General features: G+C 43.0%; 2 protein-coding genes across 14 annotated transcripts in view; one reads left to right on the top strand and one right to left on the bottom strand.

The window, feature by feature from the left end:
• LOC116385938 (radixin) overlaps positions 1-5,645 on the bottom strand; it is a 14,195-nt gene extending 8,550 nt beyond the window's left edge. The window contains exons 1-2 of one of the 4 annotated variants that reach the window (XM_031851727.1): positions 5,449-5,645; positions 4,232-4,325 (exon numbers count right to left, since the gene is read on the bottom strand). In XM_031851727.1, the coding sequence (XP_031707587.1) occupies positions 4,232-4,243 (12 nt within the window). In that variant the 5' untranslated portion in view covers positions 4,244-4,325; positions 5,449-5,645. The other 3 variants (XM_031851730.1, XM_031851728.1, XM_031851731.1) reach the window with 3 other exon arrangements.
• A 1,956-nt stretch (positions 5,646-7,601) lies between these two features.
• The window catches only part of mcf2la (mcf.2 cell line derived transforming sequence-like a), a 34,434-nt gene continuing 23,291 nt past the window's right edge, over positions 7,602-18,744 (top strand). For 2 of the 10 annotated variants that reach the window (XM_031851720.1, XM_031851726.1), the window contains exon 1: positions 9,879-10,895. In XM_031851720.1, the coding sequence (XP_031707580.1) occupies positions 10,724-10,895 (172 nt within the window). In that variant the 5' untranslated portion in view covers positions 9,879-10,723. The other 8 variants (XM_031851725.1, XM_031851717.1, XM_031851724.1 and 5 more) reach the window with 6 other exon arrangements.

Genomic DNA, 18,744 nt, shown 5'->3' with positions numbered 1-18,744 from the left:
CACACACACACACACACACACACACACACACACACACACACACACACACCAAGAAGAGAGACAGAGAGAAGTGCGCGGTACAGAAGAAGGCGAGACGGTAAAATGAGAGTGTGAATGCAAAACGTTTTGCAAGAGTGCAGAAAAAAACAACAACAAGATGAGATGAGATGAGACAGAGAGCAACAGGAAGCAAGAGAGATGATCTGTGAAGTGTACTCCCTTTGAGATTAAGTTACAGCGAGGTTACTGTAGATGAGCCAACTATACACAACAGGAGGGAAAGGAAAAGAGACACGGGAAGAAAAAACAGAGGAAAAGAGCCACTGGGCAATTAGACACAAAACCTCAGGAAAGCTGACTTTGCATTTCTCTCCCTCTACTCTCAGTATTTCTTCTCCCGCCTTCATTCCTCTCCGTTTCTCTGGATATCCCTGCGATGAATAATCCATGAAACTTGTGTCTATACAGCACATAGCTGGACTCAGACCACAATGTATCTGCCTCTGCCTCCCGCTCATTAATTACCCATGAAAACTTTCTCCACACTATAGACATCTCGCATGAACACTCCTGCGTGGCCTAAACTACTACTGTAATGTGCGACAGTCCATTTATATCACATTATTTTAAGGGACCAACCCCACATGTTCCTAAGCTAACCTGCTTAAGGTCAAGCTGTATTTTGTTTGGAAAATAATGTGGGCAGCTTCCCGGGAAAAGATTAAGTCTGAAGTGACTAAATGATTATATTCTGCCTTCAGTCAGGGTCAATTTTCTGTTGATGCAGTTATTGTGTTTTGTGCTCTTTGAGACCAGATCTATTTGCCTGTTGCCAATGTGTCTTCCAATGAAGATTCCACAGAGAGACGTACTTTATTTTTAGGCTTAGTCCATGTCTGGGAAAACAACCCACAATGCAATGTATGCCAGTTATCTGCAGGGGAGGAAAAAAGAACTGGATTCACAAAAAGGATTGGTTTTCAGGCAATGAATGTGAAATGTGTGTTGGACAAGAGTGGAGTAGGGTTTTAGAGTGACTGCCTAAAATATTGTGCCGCTCTGCAAAAACCAAATATTCCAATACACAATACAGGAAATGCATCATCACTACATACTGCTGAGAGAGTGTAGTAAGCTTTAGAAATGTGAGATGGAGAATTTTTAGTCTTAGTTTAGTTTTTGTGAGATGCTTTATGAAGGCGAGTCTAGATCACCGACATCCAATAACATCAGCTGCTTATTCTAACACTGCGCTGTCAACATCATTTCAATGAGGATGCTGAGGATATGGTTACATGATAGAACATGAGCTACTGCTCACTAGAAAAACACAGATTGACTCTGGTTACCTTTGATAAAATGCAGATTTGCAATATTACAAAAATGTCTGTGGCAACATTCCCAGAAAAAAAATGCAGTATTACTTTTTCTCTATTGCATACAAACAATACTACTACTAGAACTACTGACAACCTGAAGTCCATGTATCAAAAAAGACCCAAGACTCTAAGCACAATACCATTGTTTTCACGCAAATAGAAATAGTAATAAGGACTGCTGTCTTAAGGATTGCCACTTTAAACCACAAACAACAGATGGATTAGTATGAATCAACTCTGCTACTCATCATTACATATAACTGCAGGCTGCAGCTGGCCTTTGCACAACAGATGACAACTTTTAACCACGAGGAACTATCAGAAATAGAAAGCCCCTCTCTTTTCACACCATGCACGTCCTGCACAATATGATATAACTTGTAACAAATAAGGCAACACTTTTTAAATACTAGGGAAGCATATCATCCAACTCTTTCAAGTGCAGAAACAAAACATTGAATTAAGACTGTGTGTTGGTTTTAAGACTAGCTGCCTCACTGACTTTCTGAGATACGAGTCGTTGTGGAGAATGTTGTGCTGAGCTGGGGTTTCAAAGTGACCGGCCCTGAATGACCCTCGCCCTGCATGCATGTGGGGCCCGTCTGCCACCAGCGATCAGCTGTTAAACAGTCAACCTTTGTGCTGCATGTGTGTGTGTGAGGGCCTCTGCCAAAACATGGCCAACCCACAGAGCAGAGAGGTGGAATCCTGTGTAGACCAGACGGCCAGTTAATCCCAGAGATGGGGGAGGAGAAGAGGGACAACGACATGCCGAGGCACTGACACAGCTAATCACACACTCCGATAGGAGCCACTTTTGTAAGCCTGTCCTTCTATGACACAGTCTGTCTGGTGGTACTAAACACACTGACGGGACAGCACCACACATTTCCAATAAAGTTCAGTTTCTCTGACAACATTTTTCACGTTTGCAAGCAGATTGAATACACGTTTGCAGCTCATATAGATCTGGTAACAGATGCTTTACACCTCAGCATCTTGTGTCTGCATTTCCTGAAAAGTACATCACATTGGTCTCACTAACTTTTTCTCCTATCTCTCGCCACTTACTTAAAAGGGTAGTGTGTAGCATTTCTTAAGTGAACATCTGAGGCCATCAAAAATGAAAAGCCAAAGACAATGAGTCTCAAAACCCGTAGCTGCATCATTCCCCATTGTGTTTTGTCTTTCTAGATGCCCTTTAAGAATGTTTCTAAATCCACCCCCCTCTCCATTTCAATTGGGAAGACGAGTTCTCACTCAGACGGGCCCCTTGTTAAATGTGCAGCTCTTAAGTTACTGTAAGCAGTTTAGAGGAGCTTTGCTGAGAGAGGCCTTAAGAGAGAGACACACACACACACACACACACACACTACAATCAGTAGAGTTGCTAATCTGGCCTGCTGGGCTCTGAGCAGCTGTCTGTCCCGCTGATAACCCCCCTGCTGGGTGAGGCAGGCTCCGGAGGGGAGGAGGAAAGGAGGGGAGAGAAGTAGCGGAGGAGGAATGGCTGCTACCTACCTACAAACATTCATCCTTTGGGGGAAGGGAAGGTGTGTGTGAAGCATCCCTTACACAAGAAGGCAAAATGATCTGAAAAGCTTCCAGGGATTTTACAAGCTACACTAGAGGGATAATAGGAAAAGTGATTAGGGACCAAACATTTGTAAATGAGGTGAACAGGCAAACAGAGCGCTGATGTTGCCCGGTGCCAAGAAGCCAACTCCTCCCTTCCAATAACCCTCACTGTTTCCTACCTCTTACAATTCCTGCAGAGTATCTCCTGAGCACTACAACATATTCCCAGAACCTTTTTCTCCCTCCCTCCATTTCCTATTATTCTCAAATGTTATGTTCAACCATCTGAGTCGTTCCTGTCCTGACAGTCCCTCAGTGCTGTGGTGATAATCCTCTCTCTTCACCTTGCTTCTGTACTTCCACAGAGACAGGATGTTGACATAGACCGGGCCCCCGATGTACACAACGGGCCCCTTCTCCAGCAAACGGGGAAACAGCCACGAGGGCAGTCTTCCTGTGGGGTGCTACATATTACCACCTCCTAATGAACCTGCCCCCGGCCCACCGATGTTAACTACTCAGCCTCTTGCACAACCACACAGGCCATGAAGTTGTGTTGGGCCAAACTTACATGAATCAGGCTATCAAATAAATATATGGTCTGTGACAGAGATGTCGCTCTGAGCCGAGCGGCCGGCCCTCCGCTGTCCTAGGAGCTGTTTTGGGATGGTGCCCCGGTGACTCACGGGACAAGAGGGGGAAGTGGAGGATGACATCAGTGCCTGGCTGTTCCTTTTCTGTAGCTTCCCAAACCACAACCCCCCCACAAACACCCACCAACCAAAGAGCCAGACAGGAGATGCGTTTAGAGCTTTGAGCAACAAGTGGCTGAGACAATTGCCCATTTGAAAATCTCTTATTGTTAATTGAAAACAAGTTTTACAACTTGCAATAGTCACAGACTCATGCATGAGCTCTACCCAAGTGTCTTTAGAAAGAAAAAGCAGCAGGACAACAGTGGGACAGCCATGAAGGGACTGCATCAGATTGGTTTTGTTTTGGTGTTGTTCACATCCCAGGACTCTGGCATTCACTCCACCCTTTAAGCAACAATGGCAGCAGTGTTGCAGTTGCAAGGCCTGTGGGTCTGGCACTTCATTTAACACTCTGGCTGTTGTTTACTTGGAAGAGGAGTATGAGGAGTGGGAGCAGCCACTAGGATGAAATACTTACCATCAGCGCTGCATTTCTCTATACCTCTGTAGAACACAGTACGATTAAAAACTGCTGACATTTGGATGCCAACTCTCATGTCGCTCCTTTCGGCCTCTTACCGGTTTGGGCATCTTTGCTTCCTCTACTCCTTACACCGGACAGCTGAGAGGAAAAATCCGCCACAGGACGGCAACAACACCTATATCACAGGACCTGAAAAAGCAAAAGAAACACATTTTAAAATCTATTTCACCTTGCAACTTATCATCCCACGCTATACATGTCACAGCCTGGGTTACGAGCTGAAACACAAGCCTGCAAGTTAGGTAATGACCTGGGTTGAACTGCCATCGGATACTGAAATGATCCAGGGAAAACAAGAGTTTTTTTGTTATGAGAGCGTGTCGCATCAATCAGATCTGGATGCTACACAACGTGGTCTTATGGTATTGTGCAGAGTCACAACCTCAACGCTTATAAAGTGGTCTAATAAGCAAATGAAAGACCAATAACACACCATAACCTGCTGGAACAGCATCAGAGGGGAGGCTTTCTGTCACTGGTTGACAGTCTTAGTTACTTTATCACATGTGTACACATATATATACACATATATATACACACACACACACACACACACACATATGTTCATGAAACTATATAGCTATATGAATCCCACCTAGCTACTTCAGATGGAGACATGACCACTTGTAGCTTGAGAGCAATTAGCTCGCGTATTTACCCGCCGATAGTTGGCTTTCCGTTACACTGTAATTTAACCACGATTTGTATCAGACGGTCGACCACAACCGTTACAGTCTTGTTAAAAAAAACGTTAACGTTAGCGGAAGCGGCACACCACAACTGAAACTATTTAAATACATACGTTTGACGTGTCAAAAAGACGTGTTTCACGAGGTAAAAAACACACAATTGTTAGCCAGCGGTAAACGACTCTTCTTTCCAAAATGCTCCTCATGAAGTGAGAAGGTGGCCGTTGAAAGCCTGACATTTTCACGCTAGTTAGTGGGTGTAGTCCACATAACGGTTCTCCTCGCTCATAACGTAACTTAACTGCTACATGTGGAGTTTTACAGCCTAAAAAAACAAAAACGTTTGGTCATCATTAATTCACCACATTTACCAACAAAAAACGAGAAATTGTGGCTACGTACGGCGAGCTACGGAGCTTTTACAGGCAGTGTAATGAGCACAACTTCGTTCAAGTCGTCCTGTCTAACGTGTCGTATACAACATAAATTGGGTGAACACGAGGATTTCCGCTATTGCACCAAACTTGGAAGAGAAGCTCATCTTTTAGGGAGAGGCAACTCACCGTCAGGACGAAGTATTATATCTTTAAATTTGATGGGAAAAGCCCGGTGTCTTTACACGTAACAAAATGTCCACGGTGGGAAATTCGTTCTGTTCGTTGTTCCTTATCTCTGAGTTGTTTTTGGCGTATCAAATTCCCGCAGAAAAACCGTTGAAGTCTTAACAACCTTAAGGCGATTTAAGGTGCCACTGTCGAGCTAGCCGGAATACTACGACTTCCGGTCTTAACTTAAAAAAATAAAAGCCTCCTGAAAGTTTGAGAAGAAGAAAAAAATAATTTAATGACTTTTAACATCATAATAATAACCATACTAATCTAATAGTCTCAACTACAAACAATAATTATAAAGAACAAATGTTAAATATAAGTATCTTTAGAGATTATGCAACAATGGTGCATCATTATGTCAAAACAACTGAACAAAAATAACAATAATTTCACTTTGTTATTTAAATCAAAGTTAAGGCTGCAAGTAAAGTTGCAAGACTTTTTTTCTGCACAACCAAATAGTTTCCCCCAACCGTTATTCATGTTTTAAGTTTACTTTGAAGGAAACATGCCTAATTTCCTGTCCTGTTTTCAGTTTCTGTTGCATACTTGATGCAGCTAATTGTGGAGATGTTCAATATGGCTGTCAGCAGCCGAGGAGTGGATGCATGGGGGTATTCATCGTGCCATTAGCTGTATAGGGAGTGATTAATATCAGACTAAGCATTTTTTATAGACTACCTTTGTCCCTGGCAGACTGCATATGTGCATTGGCTTGCCCTAGAAATAGAAATAAATTTGGTATGTGCAACAAATTTGCTGCAGAAAGAAGGGACTTTTGCATCCCAAACTGCCTGAAACAATTATAAATAGGCTTTATTTGACAGTTTAATCATAAATAACCAATAATCCAAGGACCTGTTGTTGCCTACAACCACATAAATACATCTATATCCAATTTTACAATGTAGGCTAGTGATGGTCACCAACTCTTATCATTTCAACTGCAGTTCAAATGTATCATCATGCTTTATTTAGATAGTAAAAGCATCACCTTTAGGCTTGCACGTAACATTTGACAGTCAGACCTTTTAGTCATGTTTCTACAGCTGATCAGGATCAGTTTAGGCCTATAACCTGGTGAAATAAACATTTCAACTTTCTGGCAGAGAGCAGGTTTGTTATTGGATGTAAAGGTTATTTTGTTCTACCACCAGAGGTCATGGTGTCCCTTCTCTTGCTGTCCCAGATGACTTATTGAAAGTTCCTCCGTTTGAGAGAGATTCAGTGCATGGATTTACATTTGTGACATTACCCTGACTCATCATAACAATCCATTCCACGCTAGTGAGGAGACTATTTGAAATGGCCAGGACCAATTTATCAAAGTATCTTCCCACAGGACGAGGGAGAAACGGAAGGAGGAGACTGCTAATCCTACTAATTGAATGGGCGGAGCTGTTTGCTTTGGCGACAACGTGCAGGTAAGGACACACCGTTTATATGAGCTGTTAATATAGTGCACACAGAATTCACAATAATAACACAATAGAGCATGACATTCTCTCTGATGCATTGATGCACTGTTAGCACGCCAACTTCCTTGATTTATCGGAAAAATTAAGTGTTTGCATGTTGACAAAGGAAACCTATTCAACCCGCAGTGGACATTTAAATGAATACAGTCAGGCTGACAATTCGGCATATAAATTGCTTACCAATTTGAATGAAATAATGACAACAACAAAAAAGATCAATAAATAAATAATATTCGGGTTTGGGAATGAAGTTTGGCCATTGCAATTCATCTTGCGTACTGGTGTGCCTCTGGCGACCATTAATTAATTTTTTAAACTTTAATTGACGACAAATGAAACAAAACATGGAGGTTTAATACAGCACAATGAGCCTATCTGCGGCTGTCAGTGTGAACAGGGGTGTTTGGCCCTCATGGGCTCTTTACTTGTCACTAACAAAATTTAATTTAATGTGAGTTATGCATCAATCTCAATGTCCAAACCATTGCATGCAGTGCAATCATTCCTTAAAACTGGGTGTCAGATCAAATGAAAAAGTTTGGTGAACTATTTTTCCTGTATATCTAATACAAATCATGTAATTTGGAACTAATTTGGTGTTTTGTCTCTTTAATCCTTTACATGCAGATGTGCAGTTCGTACTGAAGACAAACATTTGTATTGGTTGGAACATTTGGTTGAAACTGAAAGTCAGTGTGTGAGTTTTTCCTCGGAAAACACCAAAGCACTGGAAATCTGTTGACTCTTTTATTTCCATGTGCTCTTCATGACATCCCCAAGGCCATGTCTGTTGGCCGGTGGAAGTGTCACATTGTATTGCATGTGGGACTAGCCTCGGCCTTTATTTAGCCTGGCATATCACCACGTCACAAGATCTGTGTCCATATGACTCAGGGCATGCTGCTCTATTGTCAAAGAAATGAAAGGAGCCACTGTAGGGAAACTGGTAATTTAATGGATAATTGAATGCATTTGCTTCGCTTGATCTACCAGAAGTCATCAGATGTGTGTGTGAGAGTCTGTTTTTTATTGACTGAAACTATCCATTAGTGCTAGAATTACAATTAGTTGAAAAATAAATAAAATGGTGCCATTATATGTGAATATATCTGCAACAGTTAGTTAAAAAAACATCTGCTAATTGGGTCTTTAACTTGGATCATTCAGCAGATGTTGGCACAGATTAAATTAGCGCCAGTAATGTTGTTAACACCCCTGTTTGGTGCACAGAGGCATGGATGTTGTTATTTGTTACGCAATTGCGAAAGTGTCCTGTGTGTTTTCCTTCCTTCCTCCCTCCCTCTCTGTACACTGCTGACCAAATTAAATGGACAGTGCATCAGTCTCTTTCTGTTCCCATTATTCCCTCTGTGTTCCTTCACCCGAGTCTACTGCTGGTCACCATTCAGTATTCCCTCTTCTCGTTGCTGTTCGAGTAATGTTTGGTATCTTTTAGGAACCTGCGAAGTCCATGTGAAGAAGAAAGTGTGCTGAGCTATTGTGTCCCGGGGCAAAGATGGGAGAGAAGCTGTCGGTACCGGACGACTTGGACGAAACGCTGGAGGTGCTGTCGACAATCAGTGGTAGGGATCCCTGCAGTAACTTGTCACTTTATCGCCCTATATGTGCACAGATAGTAGAAGACTTGTCACACACTGAACTTAGACAGTGAACACAGTTGTACCTTGTGCATCATGTTCTTCAGGCAGAGAGCGACAGGTTGCATGTAAGCCCCTTTATTTCATTGGTGTCTCTTTGTGACGTTGTTGTTTAAAAGACAGATATAAATAGTACCAGTCTAATTATAATATAATGTATCAAATACTATGACCAGTATTAACTATTGTAAATCATGCCAGAATGTGCTTTACCAAGAACAAGTCCGAATAATTGAGTTTTGTCGTCGGTGTGATTCGTTTTGCAGCCGTTCCAGATAAGGAGGGCATAGGTTTTGATTTTTCGGCCTTCTTGATTGATTGATAAATCTAATGAATGCCACATAATGAAAAGTGTATGACCACCACCGCTTACTACCTTTTGAACTTCAAATTGGGAATATTTGTGTGATGATGAATTAGGTGGAATACAGATAATACGATTTAGCTTTACGGATGGCACCGATCTTTGTTTTCTCCCCGTCTCTTGTATAAACGCTCCAAAAAAAGTCTAAAGTCCAAAAACAGCATTCTGGTTTCTTGTTCCCGGCTTTCAGACCTTTTTAATAGCTGCCCACGTGTTCGATGTCACATTAAATAGTGTATAATATCATCATTCATGGTGTTAAAACGTAGCCTTGTGCAACTTTTGGTATCATCTGTTGATGAAAAAAATCCATCACCAGTTTCCTCATAAGGACAAAGTGAGTTGGTAGGTGTTATTGGGAAGATAATATGGGATAGTTGACACTTTATTTATCTTGGAGAAGAAAAAAACACATTATTGATTAATTCTGACACCAGAGAATGTGTTGATGCGCTTTTAAGTTGGAAATTAAACAAAAAAAACAAGGTGGTTGTATCTGTTTTTAGTGTACTTTAGTACCCTGGGCGAACAGTCCAAATCACACACACACACATATCTGCTAAGTTTGTATAATTAGCTGTAGAGGGGTTGATGTCATCCCTCCGCCCCTCTCTTCCTGCGATAAACACAGAGCAGACACGAAGTGAGATAAACAATTGCCCGTTCACAAGAGCAAACGCAGCGGCTCCATCGAGGAGGAGGAGAGGCGGGCGGCTTGAAGAACAAGCTCTCAGACGTAGTATGAAAGCTGCTGTGATGTGACGATGTCTCTGCTGGAGTTAGTTCAAGAGGGCCGAGGGGTGTTGAGTGGACTGCTTCACGACCTGTCCGCGTCCATCGGTCTGTTGACCCGCAGGAGCTGTGGACCAACAGGTTGGTGTTAGTCTGTCGGCGCTGATGGTTAAAGGTTTCGCTTCATATTTTGTGTTACGCGTCACAGAACGTTCTGGTCAGTAGTGTCTGTTATTTTAAAATCAATGTGACAGGATGACGGGACAGGATTTCCTCTCTGCCGTGTTTCTCCCCTTATTATTCAAACATAATAGAGGAACTTACTCTGTGGTTTACTGCCGATGCTGCAGTATGTCTGCGGTAGTTTAAGTGGCTTGAAATTTGACCATAGGGAACAATAACATGAAATGCCACACACAATGTTACATGTACTTCTCACTCTAGATATTATCAATACATATTATTTGAGGTGCGGTTTACAGTAAGTGTCAAGTTCAGGGACCTACCCCTAAAACAACTTTATCCCCAATCAGTATACCAGGATTGTCCTCACGTGGCACAATAGTGAGTTGTTCTCATGACGCTTGCGAGTAGAGTTGTGAATTTGTGATGTGTATTTGCATATGCTATACATTCATACATACAACATGTAAATATGACGGCATTGGAGCTGTCGAAAGGCACTTGAAGGGAGCTAAACTAACTGTCTTCCTGCTTCAAGTCTTTGTGCTAAGCTAGGCCTTTAGGACCAGTGTCTGTGTTGTATGAAGTCGTCAATATTCTCATCTAACATCCAGTAAACGGTAAAAAGAATGCACTGCACTTCCCAACATGTTGTCGTATTCCTTAATGTGCAGACTGAGGAGACCGGCAGAGGCACTAGCTGTCACTTTATACAGAGTGTAAATCTTTGAACGCTGCCCTCTTTGGTGTTTGACCTCTGTAACTGATTACCTGATATATACTTTGTGAGTGGCTAATTGATAACTCACAGCATGTCTCAATACACCAGCAGCAGAAATGTTTGCTCACAGACGGGTAAACAGAAACTGATTAGAAAGACAAGCGGACTGGTGTTGGTCTTCATCATGCCGGCCAACCTTTGCTGCGTCCGTCAACCAGCAGAAAGGAAACGGAATCGCAAATACACGCAGACAAGCAGACGAGGTGAGTGTTCACCGGTCGGCCTCTGGAAAGAAGTCACTTCAAGGGTCGCGGGGCAAGTTTAGTCGGTTAAAATGCATCGATTGGGAACAAAAATTCCCTTGTTAGTCACGCGGCACAGCCTTATCAATACTTGTCCACATGAACAACTTTCTCAGGAGCTAGACAGGTCAGAGGAGTCCTCTTGGTTTGTAGACATTATGGGAGGATGATTTTGTGTCGCAGCTTTTCTATACAAACACTGTAATCCTTTTCGGCTCTTTATGCGTTACAAAGACATCTGACTTTGGGCGTGTAGCTGATTCACATGTGCTGCCACCGATGATGCTGAGAACTTCATAGTTGTAGCTAAAATTTCACAGTCTGTGCTGACAAACCATGCAAACCAGCGTAGGTCTGATATCAAGGTTGTCACCAGAATACTAGTTTGTGTAGGTGTGCTGTAGATTAAAAGCTTTCAGTTTAAGGCAGGAAGTTAGAGACACTGACAACCAGTTCCTTGCTGGACTATGAACCCTTTAATATATACAACTCTTATCTGCAGCGTCAATGGTCTTGTTTTAAAATAGTCTTATTTTGAAAGGATTTTAAAGGAGACAGCACTACATGAAATTAGTGGTGTCTTTGGCAACTGACGAGGAAAAATGCAGTGCAAGTGATTATTTATCGGCATGTATTCTGAGTGTCTCGCTCAGGTAAAGGTATACAGAGATGCACAGCAGCAGGGAGGGGCGGAGGAAAGAGGAGCGGTATAATCGCTCCATAACTCTCACAGGTGTGTGTATGTGTGTGCGCAAGAGAGACAGACGGGGAGGGAGTGGAAGTACAAATGAGGAGAGCAGGATGAGGCGGGCGATGCTCTTCTGTCTCTGTCGCTGAGGGAGGAAGAGGAGAGCAGACGGAGGGACGCGATGAAGGAACGCACAGACAGGAGAGAGGAACATGCAGGAGAGAGGTTTGTCCGCATCTCTGTGGAGGAGATGGAGAGCTACTACAGATGCACCCAGTGCTGTCAACGGCTGCATTGTGAGTTTTTTTTGTGTGTGTGTGGAGGGCTCAAGTTGGGATGGAAAATGTGGTTTCTTTAGGGAGGGGAAGACGGAACTCTTAAGTCAATATCATGATGTTTTGTAGGTAGCATAATCTCTTGCATTTGATTGCCACATGATAATTACATGTATATTATTCCAATACCCTCATGAAAAGTCCTCCATGAGGACAACAGCAGGAGCTGCAAGCGTGACATATACACCCTTAAACCTTCAGAAAAGCACCAATTCATGTTTGTATCCTTCAACAAGACCGTCTCTGCTCTTCTATCGTGAAGAGGAAGCGTTCATCGCAATCACAAATTGAAAATAAATGAAAAATGCAATAAACTGCTGCGTTCGCTGACTTTTGAATTCATGTGCTTGCATAGTCAGCGGGGTAACGACGGTACAGATAATGCATTCTGTCTTCAAGGCGTTTCTACAAAGGGTGATTAGTAATTGATTCAATGGCCGTGGAGAGAGTTAGTTTTCTCTTCTTTGGAGTTTGAGTGGAGCTGCTTGACAACACAGTCAGTCATGCACAGCTGTTCATTTCATGTTATTTTCATATTATGTAAAGATTTAAAGCTGGACAAGAAAACATACCGACTTTATTTCTGCCCCTGATAAATGTCTCCTGTGGCCTCAAAGGAGAACAATGTACATGTGAACAAGAGTAATATACTACATCCTTATTTACTCAAGGAGGTTCAATAAAAGTTGGCTTAATTATCTGAGAGCCTGTGTGCGTGTGAGACAGTATTTGTGCTCCATCGATCGGGCAGACTCCCAGGTGTCTGAAGACTTGCAGTGTGTGCTTGATGGTTTTTAGATCGGTGACGATTCAGCTATCCTGGTCCGTTTCCTGTTGGCTTTGGTCTGTATTTAGAGATGACGTGTGTATTTTTAGCAAGAGCTGTTCTACAAATTCTGTGTCACGGAGACAGGTGCTGCGTTGTTTTTTGCTCTTGATCTTAGTTTCCTCCTTGCTGTTGCTTCATCGACTCACATTCCCACGACTTGCCTGTTTTGGGGTGTGAAATGTGGACGCTAAGACGCGAGCTGAGATACTTGCGCAGATTTGTCTTGTAAATCTTTAAAGCCGTGGTTTTGGTCAGCTGCTGTAACTTCCTCTGGTGTTTTCCTGAATGCTGATCCATCGTGACATAGGCTCCCCCCTTGTGTCAAAACTTCCTTTTTCACAGGTATTCTCATGATCGTCTTTCCCGTGAAATCCCTCTTGCAGCATGCTCTTTGTTTCTTTGACCTGTTTGACACCTGCTGACCTTTTTTAAGATAAAAATCCCTGCTCATCATCTGAGTGGTTGTTGACTGACCCCGACCCTTCGACACACACTCTCCTCTCCCTCTTGTTTATCGTCGTCCTCCTGATCGGGGATTTATTGGAGGTTCTGTGAGCCGGATTTGAGCCGTCGTAGCAAAACATGGACGGTAGACCCACAACAGAGGATCCCTGTTGCGTTGAATTTGTTTCATTGGGGTTTATTAGAACTTTAATGACTCCCCGGATGACAGTTGCATCTAAAAAAATACTTGTGACAGATCTGTCGCATGCATAAAGCATGAGTTTAAATGTGGTCAGTGTTTTATTTGACAGGATAGAAATAGGGGGAAGAGGAAGATATCACATGTAACAAAGGCGCCTGGCTGTGGTCTTTGTTTGATTGACTTCCCTTCTCCAAACCAGTCAGCCACAGTTGGTGGTGATTATGATGATGCATGCACAGTTAGATTATCATAACTGTTTGATTTTTTGATAAAAATAGCTCATAATCGCTTGTAGATTCTCTTTTCTCCCACAACATTTGTTTGAGTTTTCTGCTCGTTGTTTTTCTGCTCTCACACTTCTCTTTACTGTCCTGCTCTTCATTGTATCTTTCAGACATTGTAACTGGTTTCCAGCCAGTTAATTGCTGATTCAAACCCTTCACACCTTTTCTTCTCCTCTGCTGCTTGTTTCGGGCCTGTGAGTCACTTCTCAATTGGTCTCTTCCTGTTTACGCTCCGGCCGGCCAATCGTGTTTGATCTTTTGGTCTCAAATAAATAATCGAGCTGGGAGTTATTCTAGCTGTAGTCTGCACCACATCCCTCACACACTCGGGTCTCCTTTACATCCCGTACACACACACACGCACGCACGCACTCACGCACACACACACACACTCTGAAGTCTGCTCTGCATCCCATGTAAACACACTCGGATGTCCCGTTGATGTTAGAGGCTTCGCATGTGTCGTATTAACTGACGCACTAACACACACCGTTTATTGTTGAACAAATGAAGTCCACGAATGACCTGTCGGATGATGACGAGCCTGTCATAAGATAAGATCACGATAAAGTTTATTTTGTGGCTGGTTTCTACTGTTGAGATCATCAGTCGTGATGATTCCCACATACATAAGACAATGCACAAAGTGTCTTAAAGCAGCTCATTTTTGACACTTGTAGTGTACCAAAATAAATTTGAGTGTTCAGGGTGTGACTGTAAATCAGCCACCCGTGGGTGAAAATGGCTGCCGTCAGAGCTGCTGGAGCATAAGGCAGCGGAGACAGGAAATGAACCATTATAAAGCCTCTGGCTTTTCCTGTCGCACAGCCAACGTGCTCTATCATCTAAATCTGACAGGAGGTAAACACACACGCAGTCGGTGCTGCTTTTTCACACAACTCTGTGACAACACGCTAACCGACCTCCATTGTCACATCTTTTTAAATCCCGTCGGCTCAAACTGTTGAATCCCTTCATTTATTGATAATCTTATCTCAGACTAGACTGAGAGATCCATCTTTAATCTAACTCTTAATCTCACACATGCATTGTTTTTCATCTCCCTGTGTTCTAATCTCAGTCCTTCTACAATTTCTGCCACCATGACCCCATATCTTAGTCCATAGTTACTTAAATGTTGACCCCTAATGATGAATGCATTTGAATTTATTTTGGGTGAAGTGCTAATTCCAGAGCACACCGACCGGACTATCCTGCCGCGGTGAACAGACAAACGGAAAGCAACCGCACCCCGTGTGTCTTAAATGTCAAAGTTTTTGACATATCCCAGTATCAACAGTTAAGTGAGATGATGATTTGGGGCAGGTCGGGAAGATACAAGCAGAACTGATGGCCTCGTGAGAAAATCAAATGTGAGGAGTTACTGTATCCCTTGTTCATGTGAAGGAGAACGAGCAACAGTTTAAAAATGTGTGTTTTCCTGAGCACAAAAGCATTTTATGAATTGAGTTCCTGAGGGGTCTATTCACGTTTTCACCAGTCCAGCTTCTCACTGCATCTCTGTGTGAGAGAATGTGTTAGTGTGGCACACTGGGTCCCCCTGCTGTCTTCACTGGCATTGTGTGTGTGTGTATGTTTTGTGTCTGTGTGAGAAAAGCAGAGCGAAAGAGGCTTCCGTTCCCTCTGGCACCATGAGTACACACTTTGTGTTGACTTTAGCTGAAGTTTGAACTTTTATTTCACTACTCTGCCAGCTCGGTGCGTTCAAACGCAGCTAATTTAGACCATCTTTCATACAGCACAATGTTCAAAACAAATAAATGTATTAATGCAGAAATCAAATTCATCAACTAAATAGCAACACTGCAGAGATTATTCATAAGGAGGATGATGATCATTATTTATTAGCAGTTGCTGAAGCCTTTCAGTGAAAACACTGACATGTGAAACTGGAGGCGGATCATGTGAAACTCCGCCTCGCTGGCTGGTACAGATGGGGTGGGGGGGGGGAGCTGTGTGTGTGTGTGGGCTGCGCTGATGCACTGACAGCTCAGTAAGCGGCTGAAGTCGTCTGCCACGGTGGAATGGACTGCCTGAACTTCCGCCGCGATGTGCTCTGGCAGAATATGCGGCTGTGTGTGAGTGTGTTTTAACTGTGTGCGTGTGTGTGTGCATGTGTGTCAGGGGGGCATACATGTACCGGCAAAAACAATGGCTCTAAACCGAGTGTCTCTACTCTGCCACGATATCACCAGACTGTGGCTGCAACTGAAGATGATGACAGGTAAAGTGTCTGAGGAAGAACTGGACTGTCGGTGTTGTTGGAGGGTGTGTGTTTCTTGTGTGTGAATACGTTAGTATGTATATATATATATGTCTATAGAGAGAGAGAGAGAGAGAGATAATAATGTGAGAAGTGTGTGTGTGTGTGTGTGTGTGTGTGTTGCGCAGAAACAGACTTCTTGTAGTTCTTAAAGGTTTTTGTGAGAGTTTCGTTCATTCTTCATCCGTGCCACAAGTTTTAGTTTAACTGCGGCTGTATGATGCAGGAGCTTGTTTACTTTCCTTTGGTTCTCCGTCACATTTGACAATCACGAGACACAGAGAGCACTGACACGTCTGTTTTTTCATCTGTAAAACGTCCCTCTATATAGTAGACACAAGTGTTAGACACACTCAAGTCATCGCCACTACCGTTACAAATGTCGTTACAAGTATTCCATAATCTGCTGTTAAAAGCAGATTGGTCGTAAGTATGAATGAGCAAAATGAATGAACGTGACCTGACTTTGTTGCCCACATTGATTTCGTCTCATTGTCCAAAGATGCTTCCCCTGCCGAAGGCGTTTGCGTCCATCAGACGGTTACATAACCTAATGTGAAGTGCTCCTCAGGCTCTAACTGTGGGGTCGAGCTGTATGTTAACGTGAGGTCCTACCGTGTACAGTACACACACACACACACAGAGTTAGTAACAAGGTATCAACCTGTCCCACAGTTGATTTTTTGCCAAATCAAGATTAGTAGTTGACAAGTCTCAGCTAAGCTCCCATAATGCAGTCTGGGATGTGGATCCATGCGTGTGTGTTTCACAGAAGAACATGAAGCATCTATGTTGCTTTGAAATTACCTGTTTTGCATTGGACTTAGCAGCAGTTGTTGTCATGTACCAGTCAGTCAATTTATTTTGTCCTCCAGAGTCATTTTCAGCAAAAGAAGTGCAGCAACACAAAAGCAAGAGTACTTTATCAATAACTGCACTAGAGAGCTAGATTGTATAAAGTGGATGGGATGAATCTTTAATGATCCCTGAGGGGGGGATAGGATGACATCAACAGCAAGACACAACAGATCAAACATAATGATTTTGAAGGTAGCAACATATTTATCAGGCTAACACAGCTCGGAGCAGCTCCAGTGACTTCTCACTGTGTAGCTATGACCTGAAGTCCATTTGCTTTTAGCGTCCTGCGTGTCTAAAGGGAGGGGATTTGAAAGAGACTGATTTAAAAAGGAGGGAAATCCAATGTGTTAGACGTGTCCTTTTAAATGCTACACCCCAAGTAAAATGAACTTGAACTATAAAATTGACGCAATGCCTCTTTTAACATTGGTCAGAATTAATACATTCGGCATAATGTACATTGTCCTCGGCCAAAAAGATGCAAACACACCTAACTTAGTTGAAATGAGCCAAAGCTGCATGTGACCCTGGGGCAGATCTCCTTCTCATCGTGCCCGACATGTAAGCTTTCAAGAGAAGGATCGCTTTCTGTTGAGGATTGCTGACCTTTTCATTATGACCTGTTCAACTTCAGCACAGATACAATTTAGTATCAACTTATTAGGATCAAATTTCTGTGCAAGCCAAGATCAGTGTACTCTCAATTTTGAATTGAGGTGATTTCCTACTGTCCTCAAAACCTCCTAAAGTCAATCCAACACACCCTCGGTGACCTTTTAAGCGTATCGTAGTAGAGGATAAGCCTTACTTCCAGTGCATGATGTCATTGTGTAAAAGAGTAGCATCAGTGTTTTCCTACAGCTGCAGGTTTCTTTGAGGGCAAGTACAAACACAGACCTCCTGGATTCTTTAGTCATTCGCTGCCTCCCTCTTATTCTCTCTGTCTTCCTCAGTTTTCTGTGTGGTGTAATGACCGGCATAGCCAGAGGCAGCTTAAAAAAGGTGGCGAGAGAGGAAGGGAGGAGGACCTGCATTTAAACCCACAAGATTGCGAGTGTGCGCTTTGTAGTTTAGTGCTGTGGAGTGCTGTTTATGTGGTGGATGCACATTTTTAACTTCACAATAACTTTACATTATGTGCCAACAGCTATTTTTGTATTTACTTAATGCAATTCATGTATTTATTCATATGTGCTCTGAGGAAGCTCAAATCTTCTCTGCTAATTGTTCGATTTTGCAACGGATTCGCGTGAGCATTGGATGGGTACTCGTCCTCCGATCTGTTGCGTGTGTGTGTGTGTTGTGACGGCAGCACAGACTGCAGACAGGGGGACAGTAGTGTGTTGTTTTGCTGAGATGATGATGCCACCATCTATTCAGTAAATCGGGGCTCGCTGCCAGTGACGGAGACGGGCCTGAAGCCATTGTTGTGGATTTCTAACCGTTGGAGGAAGAGCACATGACTTTCAGCTTCTTGGCCTCAACAAAGACATGCATGTGTAGGATGTTTGATGCTTTGCTGCATCAAAATGACTCAACCAAGGAAACTATTGCAGAAAAGCAAATATAGATGATGTTGGAATATCCTCAGTGGGGTGTCCCCTGATGGCATAAACAATCAGGATTGAACTCGTGTGAGCATCAGTAATATTTTAATGTTCGTCTGGCTGCTTTTCTTCCTGATCCACACTAATTCAAACTCCGGGAGTTGGACATGGTGCACTACACACACACACACATACACACACACACACACACACAGGTTCAAGGCCACTGTTGGTTGTCTGACCCAGTTGTTGTTTGGCATGGTGTGTGTGTGTTTCTGCCCCTGTCCTCTGTGTGTGTGTGTGTGTGTGTGTGTGTGTGTGTGTGTGTGTGTGTGT

This window comes from Anarrhichthys ocellatus, unplaced genomic scaffold (genome assembly GCF_004355925.1).
Source record: "Anarrhichthys ocellatus isolate YVR2014 unplaced genomic scaffold, GSC_Weel_1.0 scaffold12, whole genome shotgun sequence".
NCBI lineage: Eukaryota > Metazoa > Chordata > Actinopteri > Perciformes > Anarhichadidae > Anarrhichthys > Anarrhichthys ocellatus.
This window is presented reverse-complemented; position numbering and strand designations above follow the sequence as displayed.